This window comes from Grammomys surdaster, unplaced genomic scaffold (genome assembly GCF_004785775.1).
Source record: "Grammomys surdaster isolate TR1022 unplaced genomic scaffold, NIH_TR_1.0 128, whole genome shotgun sequence".
In the NCBI taxonomy this organism is placed as follows: domain Eukaryota; kingdom Metazoa; phylum Chordata; class Mammalia; order Rodentia; family Muridae; genus Grammomys; species Grammomys surdaster.
The window spans coordinates 5,507,769-5,521,470 of NW_021604586.1; the positions used below are offsets into that span (position 1 = coordinate 5,507,769).

At 54.8% G+C, this 13,702-nt stretch overlaps 1 protein-coding gene across 3 annotated transcripts in view; it reads right to left on the reverse strand.

The window, feature by feature from the left end:
* Positions 1-728: 728 nt before the first annotated feature.
* The window catches only part of Fbxo31 (F-box protein 31), a 28,233-nt gene continuing 15,259 nt past the window's right edge, over positions 729-13,702 (reverse strand). For 2 of the 3 annotated variants that reach the window (XM_028752829.1, XM_028752820.1), the window contains exons 3-10: positions 13,239-13,325; positions 9,127-9,203; positions 8,660-8,827; positions 7,754-7,828; positions 4,468-4,577; positions 3,720-3,873; positions 2,688-3,034; positions 729-1,156 (exon numbers count right to left, since the gene is read on the reverse strand). In XM_028752829.1, the coding sequence (XP_028608662.1) occupies positions 934-1,156; positions 2,688-3,034; positions 3,720-3,873; positions 4,468-4,577; positions 7,754-7,828; positions 8,660-8,827; positions 9,127-9,203; positions 13,239-13,293 (1,209 nt within the window). In that variant the 5' untranslated portion in view covers positions 13,294-13,325 and the 3' untranslated portion in view covers positions 729-933. The remainder of the gene's footprint in view (positions 1,157-2,687; positions 3,035-3,719; positions 3,874-4,467; positions 4,578-7,753; positions 7,829-8,659; positions 8,828-9,126; positions 9,204-13,238; positions 13,326-13,702) is intronic. The other variant, XM_028752812.1, reaches the window with a different exon arrangement.

The following is a 13,702-nucleotide window of genomic DNA, read 5'->3' on the forward strand; positions in this document are numbered from 1 at the left end:
TGGAAGCTCTGGCAGGCGCTCCCAAAGGTCTGAGCTCTTGGCCTCTGTCCTTAGGAAACACTAATGCTGGGCTCAGACAGGGTTCCCAATCACAGATGCTAGCATGCCCTAGCACACAGGGTCTCTGAGCAGGTAAGACCAGGCACATGGCCATACAGAAGTGTGACTGCCTAGAGGACTGTCTTCTCCCATTCACCTACAAAGGGCTTCACAGCATCTGCCACTGACACCGTCAACACCGGGAGAGGCACAGCCCTGATAGGAAAGCATCAGGGACGTGGTGTCCAGCAGGGCAGGCCCTCCAGATATACATGTATGGAGGACCACGGGAGATCATGCGGCTGCTGGGGACGAGCAAGTGGCTGGCCTGACAGCTTAACTCTACTGCTAGAGTAGGTGTGGCCCAAAGGTCACCGGGGGCCAGAGTGGTGACTCCCTTGCAATCCTTGGTGGCTCCTAGCAACCAGGATAGAAAAGCAGGCCATGGTGAAATGCCCTTGTCCAAAATCTAGGCAAGCCAGTGAGGAGATGGAAACCCATCGGGTCACCTCCCAGCAGTGACTGTTTAGGTCATCGGAAGGGCACAGGTGCAGCAGAAGCCCGCCCCCACGACCCATGGTGGCTCACGACCCATGGCGGCTGCGTTATAACCCCAAAGACAGATTCGACTGCTTCAGAGGACCTGCAGGCACCCATCTGACCCCTGTGCCACAGGCGGCCGCCACTGAGACTTGGCTCAACTCTTTATTTCCCCACCATGCTTAGCTTTCACTTTCATAGCTACCAACAAATCAAATGTACAAGAGTATGTTACACACTATACAAGAAGTGTCTCGGGGCGACCAGGACCCCAGTGAGGAGGTCTGCGTTCATTTCTAAAGTGCATGCTTCCCCCACCCGGGTCCCGGCGCAGCCTCTCCGCCCATGTGGAGGTCAGGAGGTGAGAGACTGGATATTCCTGAGCATCTCGTCAAAGGCCTGTGGCGACGGCGCTTCGGCGTTCTGGAAGGTGGCCTGGACACGGCTGTACAAGCTGAAGGACTTCAGTTCCAGCCAGAGAAACCCAAAGCGGTCCTCGTCGAATAGGACGAAGACGCCAGGGGTGCGCTCGGGGCTCGTGAAGCCATGGCCGGCGATGAGGCCTGTGCCGTAGAAGCTAGAAAGACGAAAGAGCGTGCTGTCAGAAGGGGCCCCAGCAGCACACAGGGAACACACAGTACACACTGCCACAGTGCAGACAGCCAGTCCCATAGCTTCCAGCCACGCCATCAGCAATTCGCAGGTGGGCGGCACCCAAGGAGGGCCTCGCCTTCCAGGGCCAGGGTTAGGCTCCGGGTTCCTGACTGAATTCGCTGATAAGCACACAGGAGCCCTGGACACAGGCCAAGGCCCTGAGCCATTTAGGTAATCAGTGTACAAGACACCAAGACTTGCCTATTTGTGGCCCAGAAGATACTGTGCCAACACAGGTCGGCATGCCAGGCAGGCCCACCAGGAGCTCTCCCACGGCCCTCCCTGCACCTAGGTGTGGATACTGCCTGAGGCTGCCCAGCAGAGCAGAGAGAACAGAACTATGGATCAGAGGCTCCTCAGATGAGAAGCATGTCCTTCTCCAGGCAGGCCAATTAAAGGCCATAGTGCCTAGAGAGGGCCACAGAGAATCCCTGCCTCGCAGTGCAGGGGCCTGGGCCTTATTCCTCTATGCAGAACAGCCTGAACGACCAAGGCGGGCCCATCATAAGCTGAAGGCAGTGGCCAAGGCTGAAGAGGCAAAGGCTGAAAGGGCATGAGCTGGTGCCTAGTATGTTCAGTTTCGAGTTAGTGGCCCACCACATGTACAGTGGACATGGAGGCAGATGTCACCTCTCTCTCAGCGGTGCTGGCACCTATGAAAAAAGCCACCAAGGGGCTGGCTGATCTCAAAGGCACCAGATGCAGCCAGTAGTGGGAGGAGAGACAGGAGTCAAGCAGCCCCATGAGCTGAACTCAAAAGTGAGATGTGTACGGTGACACCACCTACAGGACACCCAGGCACACTGCAGCAGGGACTTCCCCTGCTCCCCCTACTTGGGCATTTTCCTTGTCTCTCTCTTACCTGGCTAACCAGGTAAGTTATCTTTTAATCTACTGGCAAAGCTTTGCCACCTGTGCCACCTGAAGTGGAACTGGAACTCTTGGAAATCCCACTGCAGGTCCTTCTAGGAGGGGTGTTGTGTTTGATCTGCAGTGGTCTGTGCCCCACCCCACCCCATCCCATGGCTCAGAGTTCAAATGCTGCTGGTACTGCTCTGGAAGCTGGGAGCACTCAGCAGGTGAGTCTGAGCTGCAGGGAAGAATTCACTGGATACAGCCTGTTTCCCGGTTCATTTGTTAGCGGCTTCTGCCACACACTTACGGCAGGAACACAGCCCAGCCCCCACCACCACAAATGACTGAAACCCTGAGCCAAAGCAGACTGTGAGGCAGTGAGATGGCCCAGTGGGTAAGGGCATCTGCTTCTGAGACCTCCCACCCTAAACTCAAGCCCAGAAACCAGCGTGAGGGTGCAGAGAGCTGACTCACGGCTGTCCTCTGACCATCGCATACGCCGTGGCACACGCCCCCTCCCCATGGGGATACACACACACACACACACCCCGGGAACACCCGAAGCTCTGCTGGCTGGGAGCTGGCCCCGTGGTCCTCACCATAGCCGGCAGGTGCGGGGGTAATCCTCGTTCCTCGAGCTGACTCCCACCGGAAGCACAAATGGCTGTCCCTGCCCAGACAAGGCTGACTGCCCAGCTGCCTCAGCTCCACTGCCAGGCTCTCTGCTGTCCTTAGCAGGTGGTCCCTCAGGGCCCTTGGCTGAAGGCTCCCGGGCTGGGGCGGGGACCTCGGCAGTCTCCTGCTCCTGCCGCACCTGCTCTCGGACCTCCAGGACGATCCTGGAGAGCTCGTTGAAGTTCTGGAGGTTCTCCACATCCGGCAGCTGGATTCGGCGTTGCAGGTCGATCTCCACAGTCTGCTGCCCCGCAGGGATATTGGGGTCACCCTATGGAAAGGGCAGTTGACAACAGTAAGGGGACCCACAGAGGCCTCCCAGCCTGTGGAGTATGCTCAAGCTGTCAGGCTTTGTGCACATCTCACAAGGCAAGAAGAGTCTGATGGCTCCCTCAGAGTCAGCTCCCAGGACGGGACAGTGACTCTCGGTGGCCGGCTGGAGCGCAGGCACACACAGGTGCTCCTGAGCCTAGAGACCCCACTTGTGAAGTATGTGGGCCTTCCCAGGGCCTGGCTGATAACAAGCCAGAAGCTCAGTTTCTGAGGGGGTTGGGGGGCTGGGGCTGTGCCACCACACAGCTGGGACCCTGATTCTGGATCCTAACCAGAGCAAAGGGACTTGACAGAGACCTAAGATCCTCCTCCCAGAACTCAGTGACAGGAGAATGTGGTGGCAAGGAGCAGGCACGCGTACAGCCAGCTGTCCAGAGCTCACAAGAGGGGCTTTATCTGAGACTCAAGCCCGGCCTAGCCCACGTCACACCAACATGAGCAGCGGGGAACCTGCTGAGGCAGAGGGTCCCAGTGAGACTCGCTGCACAAGGGTGTTAGCCAGGCAGCATATCAGAACCTGGGAAGTCTGAGCTATCAGAGCTGGAGAGAGCCTAAAACTCAGCATGGCCAGCAGGACGGGCGGCCATCCACTGACGCCTGCCCCCGTGGCGTGACTGACTCACCGTGATCTTGGTGCCCCTGGCTCGGGAGCCGTGGAAGCTCAGCATCACGATCTCCAGCCCGTGGCTGCCGTAGGTGCCCTTAAAGAGGCCGGGCTTGATGAGGTCATCAGGGTGGCTGGGCGGGAGGTAGATCCGTCGGTAGGTCAGGCAGTTGCTGCACCGGGGAGGTAGAAGAAGCAAGGGGCTCAGCTTGGCTAGTGGCATCCTTCGTGCCTGAGCAGCCACTTGACTAAGCCACTTGCCCTAGGCCTTGGGTGCAGCCCTCCTGGCACCCATGTGCATCTCAGAGCCTAGGAGGGCAAGCCCATGAGCACAGCCCAGCTCAGCCTGACCCTCAGAAAAGGAGCCCATGCCCATAGCACTGGGAGGGGGTATGGCCAGGCAGGAGCCGGAGGGGTACTTGGTTTCAGCACACACTGGCCACTTGATGGCTGTGCTGGGGTGACACAAGACAACCGATACCACAGTAGGGTAAGAGATGGGGCTGTGTTCACAGCACCCACAGAAAGGGGACCTACACCCACAAAACGCAGTTTCAGAAAAGGGGGACTAAGTCCATAGTAGCCACACAGAAAAGGAAGAAACAGAGTGCACAGAATTCAAAAAGGGGAGAACTGTGTTCACAGTACCCAGAGAGGAGAGTACTGTGTTCACAGTAGCCAGAGACTGGGGATAGCATGGTCCCATAGGCAGGCCACACTCTCGCACAGAGAGGTTGAACTCACAGCCCCGCAGGGCCCGGACTCACTCGTACTGACTGGTGTAGATGAACTTCATCAGAATCAGCTCCTGCATGTGCTCATGGAAGATGTCTTCCAGCGTGCGGCCCCACTCCTCCCTCAGCCACGTCCGAAACTCCTTCAGAGAACAAGGGCGTGGGAGTCACCAAGGTGGAAGGGAGGGTCTGCTGTGTGGCGCTGAATGGACAAATACTTTCAAGCTTCTGGGTGAGCAGGTGGGGGCAGGGACTGTGAGCACCGGGGGTTTGGGTCTGAGGATGGCCCACCTGGGAAAAAACAGAGTCCCCACCTTCCCAGGATGCATAGCCTCAGACTCCCAAGAGGGCAGCGAGGTCACAGGGAAGAACCCCTGTCTCAGGTGGCAGTGAGTGGGGCTGGCTGTACCCACGGTGGGAGACAGTGATCCACTCTGATCCAGCTCCACCCTGCACAGATGGGAGACTTCAGGCACCTGGAAGAGCTCGGCCACCATCCCAGCCCAGCCAGCGGGGCCACCGCCTGTGGCTGCCAATGAGGAACAGAGGGGGACCTCATCTGATAGACGGGTGGATTCTCCTTTCCCACGCCACTTGCTGAGACCATTCAATGTGTATTTATGGAGAAGGGGCTTTCATGAACACAGCATGTGTGAAATGTGTGAGACACAGTAACTCATGTGCACTGTGCTGTCGTGTCCTAAAAGTCCTGCTCACTCGGGACAGCTTCTGAACACTGAGGACAGGTTAGCCCCTGTTCAGGAACCCAGGAGCCATTGTGGGGCCCAAAGGAAGCCAGAGATTCAGTGCAGCAGAACAGGAACGCAAAACCTTACAGATTTCTGCTTCTAGCATCCCACACAAAGGGCTTGAGAACAGTGTGTGCAGGGCCCGCTACTGTGCAGGCCACGGAGCAGCACTGGATCGAGAAAAGGCATGAAGGGCAAGTTGGGCCTTCTGGCTACAACCACGTGAGCACTCGACTCTGTGAAGACCAAGATCCTCTGCAAACTGACCTGGAGGTCCACCGCCGCACATACACAAGCTCACCACACTGAGAAGCCGGTGAGCCCTCGCTGGAGCTGCACAGAAATGCAAAGTATCCAGTAGACGAAATGGGAAGCCATCACAAGCTCTCTGTACCACACAGCCATGTGTCAAACAGCTCTGACATGAGGACAGGGGGTGGGTCCCTGGAGTCATAAGACAGACAGGACCAAGATCTGACCACTTTCAGCAAGGGATATCCGAGCCCTGACTGAAGAAAGTCTTCAACCAACAGAGCCACCATCCCTTACAACAAACACGAGGCCTCAGACATGACTACAAAGCAAAACCTTTTCTACCCTAATACTGAGGCAAGGGGTCAAGACACTAGCAGGAGACCATCATGCCTCTGTTTTAAGGGGGAAGGCAGTCTGCAAACTAGAGATACGGCTTTATAAAACAGAGGGACCCAAAGAAATTTCTCTTAAAATTAGTTTCCAGGGGCTAGAGGGATGACTCAGTGGTTAAGAGCACTGACTGCTCTTCCAGAGGTCATGAGTTCAATTCCCAGAAACCACATGGTGGCTCACAACCTTCTGTAATGGGATCCGATGCCCTCTTCTGGTGTCTGAAGAAATGTACACATACATACATACATACATACATACACACACACACACACATACACAGACACAAATAAAATAAATTTTTAAATAAAATTAGGCTCCACTTAAACCCCTCATTCTGAAAAGATGGCTCAATGGTTAAGAGCTGCTCCTCAGATGACCTGAGTTCCTGAGTTCAGTTCCCACCACCCACATCAATGTTCACAATGACCTAATTCCAGCTCCAGGTGATCTGACACTCTTCTGGACTCCTCTGACAAATCTCTCTCTCACACACACACACACACACTCACACACACACACACACACAAACACACGCAAATTTTAAAAAGGCAGAGGCAGGCATCTCTCTCTGTGCTGGAGGAGGCTAGCCTAATCTACACAGTAAGCTCTAGGACAGCCAGGCTCATAGTAAAACCTGCCCCACCCTCAAAATTAACCCCTTCATTACCGTGGCTGTTCTTGTGGAGGAGCACAAGAACGTGTTTTTATTTTAAAAGGAACACATTTTATTTATAAGATTCAAATAGGTAACATGAAATAAAACCAACCGAGTGGGAGAAACGAAGACTTCAGCATCACATGAGCTAACTGGAGCTAACCACCCGGAGGCTGGCCTGGAGCAGTCTGAAGCAGAGTGATCACCAGGGCAAGTCCCAGCTACACAAGAACAGCATCAGGGCCTAGAACCCAGCTCAGGAGTGACGTTCACGTCCATCCACACTGTGCCTGGCACTGGGCAATCACCATCTTACGCTCCCAACAGCCCGAGGAGACGGCCAGCGGTGATGACAGGGATGTACTTCCTGTCTCCCCACCTCACTCCTAACCAGACACCCAGCTCCCTGTAAAGTACACACTCCTCATTTCAGTCAGGAGCACGCTACATTTGTAATCAGGAAAGATACTCCCTTCAAAGCCAGGGAGCCAGGTAGAACCCCAGAATCCCATCAGGCATCTCCAGAAACTGAGCCCATGACCTCTGTCTAAGGTCTTAACAACCAAGGGTCACGTTGGGAAAAAAAATGAGAATTCCAACAGTCTCACGGGGCATCAAGCGAGACTGTAGGAAACCAGAGTCAAATGGCACTGTCAAACAAGGACTCCGCCTAGTGCAAGCGCTGTTCACCAGAACACTCCTATGGGTCTCCACAGACCCTGGAAACTGAGAAGGTAGCTACAGGTGTAGCCATGACAAAAGCTACAACAGACACCCACACTCAAGCATTCCAAGTTCTTGATGGTGGTGTCGCTTAGACGCTCACAAATCAAACCTCAAAAGCAACATAAACTCACTTGTGTAAATCGCAGGAGGGCCAGCACAGACACACCCACTGTGCTGCCATGCCCTAGAAACCCACGCCCCTAGGTCCTGAGTGAAGAAAGCAGCTGTGAAGAGCTGTCAGAGCCCCCTGACTGCACATGGAGAAGTGGCTTCTCGCGGTTTGCATGGGCAGCCTCCCGGCCCTACCCACACCAGAAGAGCAATCTCAGCCTGGTCAAAGAACATAAGTGGTGGATGTTTCTGTAAGGTGGACCGCAGGCACGCTGCACAGACAGGGCTGGGGGACAGTGCCAGGGTTCTAATCAATGGGCTTCACACGCTCTACCTAACCCAACAGGAGGCCAGGCCAGTGACCATGAGAAAAGGCAGCCAGCCGCGCAAACATCTTTCCACAGGCTCCCTCCCAGACTCCAGGACTCACCTCCTGTCTCCCACCGGACATCCTGTGGTGATCTGTCTGGTTACACTTGGTGGAGAACTCATCTTTCTTCACAATCTTCAGTGTGACCATGGAGGAAAGAGGACCAGGAGGAACAATGAGTCCTAGTGTCCACCAACTGCCCTCCGCACAAACCCACTGAGACCCAGATGTGTCCAGTCTGGTAGTGCAGGCCTGCAATTGCAGCCACCTGGGAGGCTGAGGCAGGAGACCCCAGGTTCCACCTAAGTAAGAGGGTGAACCCCAGGGCAGGCTGGGCAACCCAGTGAACCATCTCAAAGGAAAAGGATAGCTGGGGTAGAGAACTCAGCCTCAGTGGTGATAGCTCTGACCCGACTATGGTGGACCTGTGAGGACCTGAGTGGCAGTGTGGGGACACAGGCTTGTGCTCTCAGAGCTGGGGAAGTAATGACAGACAGATTCCTATGGCTCACTAGCCAGACTAGTGTGACTGGCCAGTCCCAGGTCACAATGAGAGGCCCTGATTCAGAACACAAGAGGGACAACTTATAGATAAAAGCAAAGAAAACTTGAAGCCAGTCCCACCTCCATGTGGACGCCCACACATGCCACAGACATCCTCACACAGGTGAATGCACACCCACAGGCTACCTCAAATGCCCACCCAAATAACATTTTTAGGGGGCAATGCTCCAGTGGGCTCTGGCACCCCATCTTCACACAGCCTCACACAATGTGGTGAAGACCCTTCCCACCGCACTGAGCTGGACAACCACACCCCGCAGCCACAGGATCATGGTAGAACTGTGACAGGCTGCAGCTGAAGGTGCCTGGCACCCAGCAGGCTGGCACCGGGGCAGTGACAAAGGAAGACAGCCCTTCACTGCACATGCATGTCACGTCACAGGGGACCCAGCGCTCCTCTACCTGGATGTGGCCATTGTGAGGCCCTTTATGGCCGTACATACACTCCACCGTGGCCGACTTCCTCTCCATCAGATGGATTCTAAACAGTGGCTTGAATCTCATAGGGTCCCCAACATGGGGGTCATGAGGAGGCAGGTACATCCAGCCAATGATGAACAGCCCGTCCACCTGCAGCAAAGGGACAGTGGTCACTCCAGTCAGGGTGCTCTCAGTCAACAAGTACACATCAAAGCCTATGTCCTCAGGCATGAGCCTGCAGCTTCTGAGGACATAGGAGGAGCTGAGGGCCCTGTGGCTCTTCAAACAGTCCAGGGGCACAGACAGAAGACCAAAACACTACTCACAATAAATCTCTGCTTGGAAAGTAACATCAGGCCCTGAAAGGAAACCCCGGGGCGGCTTCACTGCCCATCTCCGGTGTGTGCACTTCCTTCCTGCACAAGAACCACAACCAGGCCCCCACTCACCACGACGTTTAGCAATCCTCCATACGGTCCAATATCTGGCTGCCAGAGCCCCAAAATGTGTCTGTATCGGTGAAGCACTGTTGGGAGAGGAGGGACACAATTACCCAGCATGCTCCACTCGCCCAGCATGCTCCCGAAGCAGAGGAAACACCTCCACCAGGAGCCACTAGAAGTGACAGTCCAGCCTGTCCCACCGCCATGGCCACTGTGTCTGTTCACAGAGTGACATCCAGGTGAATTAGGGTGCTCCTGAAGGCCGTGGAGTCCCAGGCGGCTACTGACCACAGCTCAGACTCAGGTTAACCATGAAGGGATAGGGGCCAGAGGCCTTGGCCTGGGATTCATGGAGAGGGACAGCCCAGCCTTTGGACACTGCTGAAGAACTGCCGCCACCACCTCCAGGTCCAGCCCAAGATCATCACATGGGTTCTAAAGACAAGGCGTGGGTCACTGGCTCAGGCCCTCAGACCTTTAGATACAGTGAAGCAGCCATGACTGATGCTGGTACCTAACAAGCAGCCCAGGGCCACACACAGACCTCACACAGAGAAGGGCCAGGTGCAGGGTACACTAATGTGGACACCTTACTGTGAGAGCACCAACCACCAGTCACACCCTCAGCAGCTCCAGTGAGTGAGACTGGTTAGCCTGTGATGTCACCAGTCGTTTCCAAAGAACTACAAGGCCACACAGGCTGCAGGCGTACCAACCCTAGGGACCACAGATTCCCAAGGTAGCCTCGTTAACTCTCTCTGAACCCACAGCACAGAATACAGCACATGAGCCTGGAGTACAGGGTAACGGGGGGCACACGCCTAGGAGTGTCTGCAGTGAGAGAGCTGGACACCCAGAGCTGCCTCTCCCAGTAGCCAGTCTACAGCCGCCTATGAAGGCCACGGAACCAACCTTCATCCCAGGGCGAGTCCTGTGCTATCCAGAGTGACAGCCCAGGCTCACCCAGAACAAAGCCAGTTCAGCAATATTCAGAAAAACAGCACAACTCCAAACATGGCTCCCGCCCACGATGGAAAAGAACTGAGTGTTTATGTCTTCAGGTGTCTCTGCAGACCACAGGTGAGCCGGGAGTGACCCCACGCATCCCTCTTGTCGAAAGGAAAGATGCACTAATAGTCCTGTCTCATCCTGGCCGCCAGGTCACAGCCAGCAGTCCACAGTGCCCAGTAAGAATCAGAGGACGAGCTCACCCTGAGTCTCGGTTTTAGACTTCCCCACACGCTCCTGGCCACTCTGGAGGTGTCAGTGTTAGAGGATCCTTAGGGGAGGGGAGGGTCTAGAGCTCTGTGGGGGCTTCCCGCCACACTCGAGTGTGCAGCCCAGGGATCTCAGGAGCCATCACATTCTGTTACTAAGTCCCTCCCTGTCCTCAGATTTCAGAGGCATCACCTGGCACCCACAGTCACTCCGAGTGAGCCACACAGGAAGGACAGACACCAGCTCCATCCAAAGACAGAGGTGTCCCTGAATACTCTAATACACCGGCATTGCACAGAGCTGTGGCACCTTGAGCCTGCCTGGGACAGTCCTACCCTCGGGACACTTCTCTCGGCTCTTCTCAGCCCATCCAGCCCAGAAGCCTGGGGTCCAAGGGCCTTTACACACAAGTCCCACCTCAGACAGCAGCCCCTGTGGGTGATGAGAACCCAGGTAGGGTCAGGTCCCAAAGCCTTCGTGTGGCAAGGCATCAGAGCAGGCTGGTGAGAGAGCTTGCTGAGAACCCAGCTGGTGCTACATGCCTGAAGTGAGAGGGTAGTGGTCAGGGGCTGGGCCTTGTTTTCTTATTTTCTGGCAACCATGGGCTACCAGGGGCTCACTACCAGGGATGCCCCTATCAAGTGTTGTATGACTCAAATGTACTCGAACCTTGGCTGGACAGCCACCCCCACCCTGCCACTCTGCTGCCAAACAGGAGGCTGAAATCCAGGCACTCAGCAGCACCCCCCAGTGATGGGGAAGAAGACGCCACACTCTTCACAGACCTCTGGGAGGGCTGGGCGTCCAGAAGAATCTCACGTGGCCCTGCATGGGGCCAGTTGTTCTCATGGCTTCCCAGAGCCACGCTCTCTCTGTGGGGCTGGCAGGACCTGCTGCTCTCTGCTCAGCAGGGAGGGCTGCTGGGCCCAGAACACACTGTTCTAGAAACCTGTCCAACACCGTGTGGGAAGTGCCTCCTCTGCAAACTGCCAGTCCTCCCAAGCTCAAGCCCTGCCCAGGTCCCGTGCCCCGCCATGCCCAGGTCTTCCCGTATCCTGGCCATGACCTTGTCAGTCCACCTCTGTGCCAGCCAGTGTAAGCAAAGGTGCATGTTAGCAGCTATTCAAAGTGCCCACACACCGCCCAGGAGCACGACAGACAAAGGCAACATGTCACAAAGCTGAGACTGTCCCCACGGGCAGCTGGAACCTGGTGTCCAGACCTTGACAGCACTCTGAGACACAAGTCACAAGTCTGTCGTTGCTTAGTTGGACAGGAAAGGGTCATTCACAACTTGTTTGTTTGGGGGTTGTTGGAAATAGGACTCGCCTCACACTTACTATCCGGCCAAAGCCGGCCTTGAGCCTAATTCTCCTGCCTCCACCAGGAGCCAGTCCGGCAGGCAGGGCCATCTCAGCTCTGATCTTCCTTGACAGCTGAAATCCTCTCTCCCATCCTCACAGCGTCAAAGAAAACCTTCCGCACTCAGTCAGAGAAAGAAGGCAGGTGGCTTTTAAAGATCCATTATCATTTTATTTGTTTGTGTGAGCACACACTCGCCAATCGGAAGCTGGAAGCCGGACAACTGGATGGAGTCAGCTCAGGTAACTGGGCTTACAAGGCAAGTGTGTTTATCCACCCCTTGTCTGACGTGGGGGGCAGGGAGGGGAGGGACGGGACACTACACTGGAATTGTCTGTGTGCTCACATTGTTAACTGACAAATGTAGAGATTGGTTTACATTCTTCTGCGGTCTTCTTTGGGGTGGGGGGTCTTATTTTGTTTTTGGTTTTGACAGTAGTACCATTCTATACCTCAAGCTGTCCCAGAACTCACAGCAATCCTCCTGCCTCAGTCTCTTGAGTACTGGGCTGACAGGCATGTGGCACTGAGCCCAGTTACATGTTATTTTAGAACGGAGGAGTCTTAGAGGCCTTCTGGTCTCTGCTCTACCTGACTTTTTCTGTGACTGCCTTAAAAAATATTAGTGAGATGTTCCTGCCCAAATCATCACAACTGCGCTGTGGAGAAAGAAAAGGCATCATGGGCCCTGTATGGATGCATCACCTGTCTGTCAATTAAAAAGCCTATGGCTTAGACAGGAAATAGAACCGGGACATCCGGGAGGCAGAAAGGATTCTGGGATAGACCCAGTCTGAGGAGATATGCCCCAAGACATGAGGAGACAGGCGCATAGTACCTGAGCACCAGCCATGTGGCAGAATGTGGATTAGAATAAAGGGTTATTACAGGCAGGAATCTCAATCTTAAGCTAGAACAAAGAGGTAGGCTTCAGGCATGAAAATGACTTTGGGCTAGGACAGGGAAGTAGGCTCAGATATTTTGGTCATCCTGATAAGCCCTCAGAAACAGTGATCATCGCCTTTAATCCCAGCACTTGGGAGGCAGAGGCAGACGGATTTCTGAGTTTGAGGCCAGCCTGGTCTACAGAGTGAGTTCCAGGACAGCCAGGGCTACACAGAGAAACCCTGTCTCGAAAAACCAAAAAAAAAAAAAAGAAAGAAAGAAAAAGAAAGAAATGTAAATAAATAAAATATCAAATTAAAAAAAAATGGGTTATCTTAAGTTATGATATAGTCAGAGAAGAGCCTAGTTATATGGCCAAGGCATTTCAAAATGTATTGAGTCTGAGTCTTATTTCTGGGAGCATGGGGCTGGGATTTAGAACCAGGCCTAACTTCTACAGTACTGCCCAAGACCGTAGAAGCTACTGTGGAACCCCAGCCCATACACAGAGAGCCTAGGCTACCACTCAGCACGACCCGCCACAGCTGCAGCAGAGCAAAGGGAAAAGGCGGGGTGGGAAGTGAGCCCGGCTGCCCAATCGCCCATGCAGCGACAGACAGCAGCAGCCACAGTGCAGGGCAGGAGGTACGTACGGCAGGTGTACACATCTCTGTACTCCATGTGCTCGTAATCGGGGAGAATTTTCATGAAGCGTCCTGACTTCACACGAGGGTTTATACCTGAACGGACACAGCAGGAAAGTCTGAGGGTCCCCTCACACGTGAGCGTCTGCCATGTGATCACATGGGAGTAGTTGCCAGGTAACCTGGCCTCCTCTTCCTCCTGCTACTCCTACTTCTGGGGGTCAGGCTGCAGCAGACTGGCCAGGTCGGCTGCAGAGCACACTATGGGGCAGGTCTCCCCGTTTACTGCAACTTGCTGCAGCCATAAACTCAGGTGGCCCCTGTGGCCCCCTCACTCCCTTGTCACAGCTCACTGAGATCCAGAAATGGGAGAGCAATGTGGTTAACAGGCCCCTAGGGCTCTGTCCCTGCAGAGACACGGCCTCAAAGTCTGTGTCCTCACGATGTGTCTTATACCTGTCACTGCTGAATCC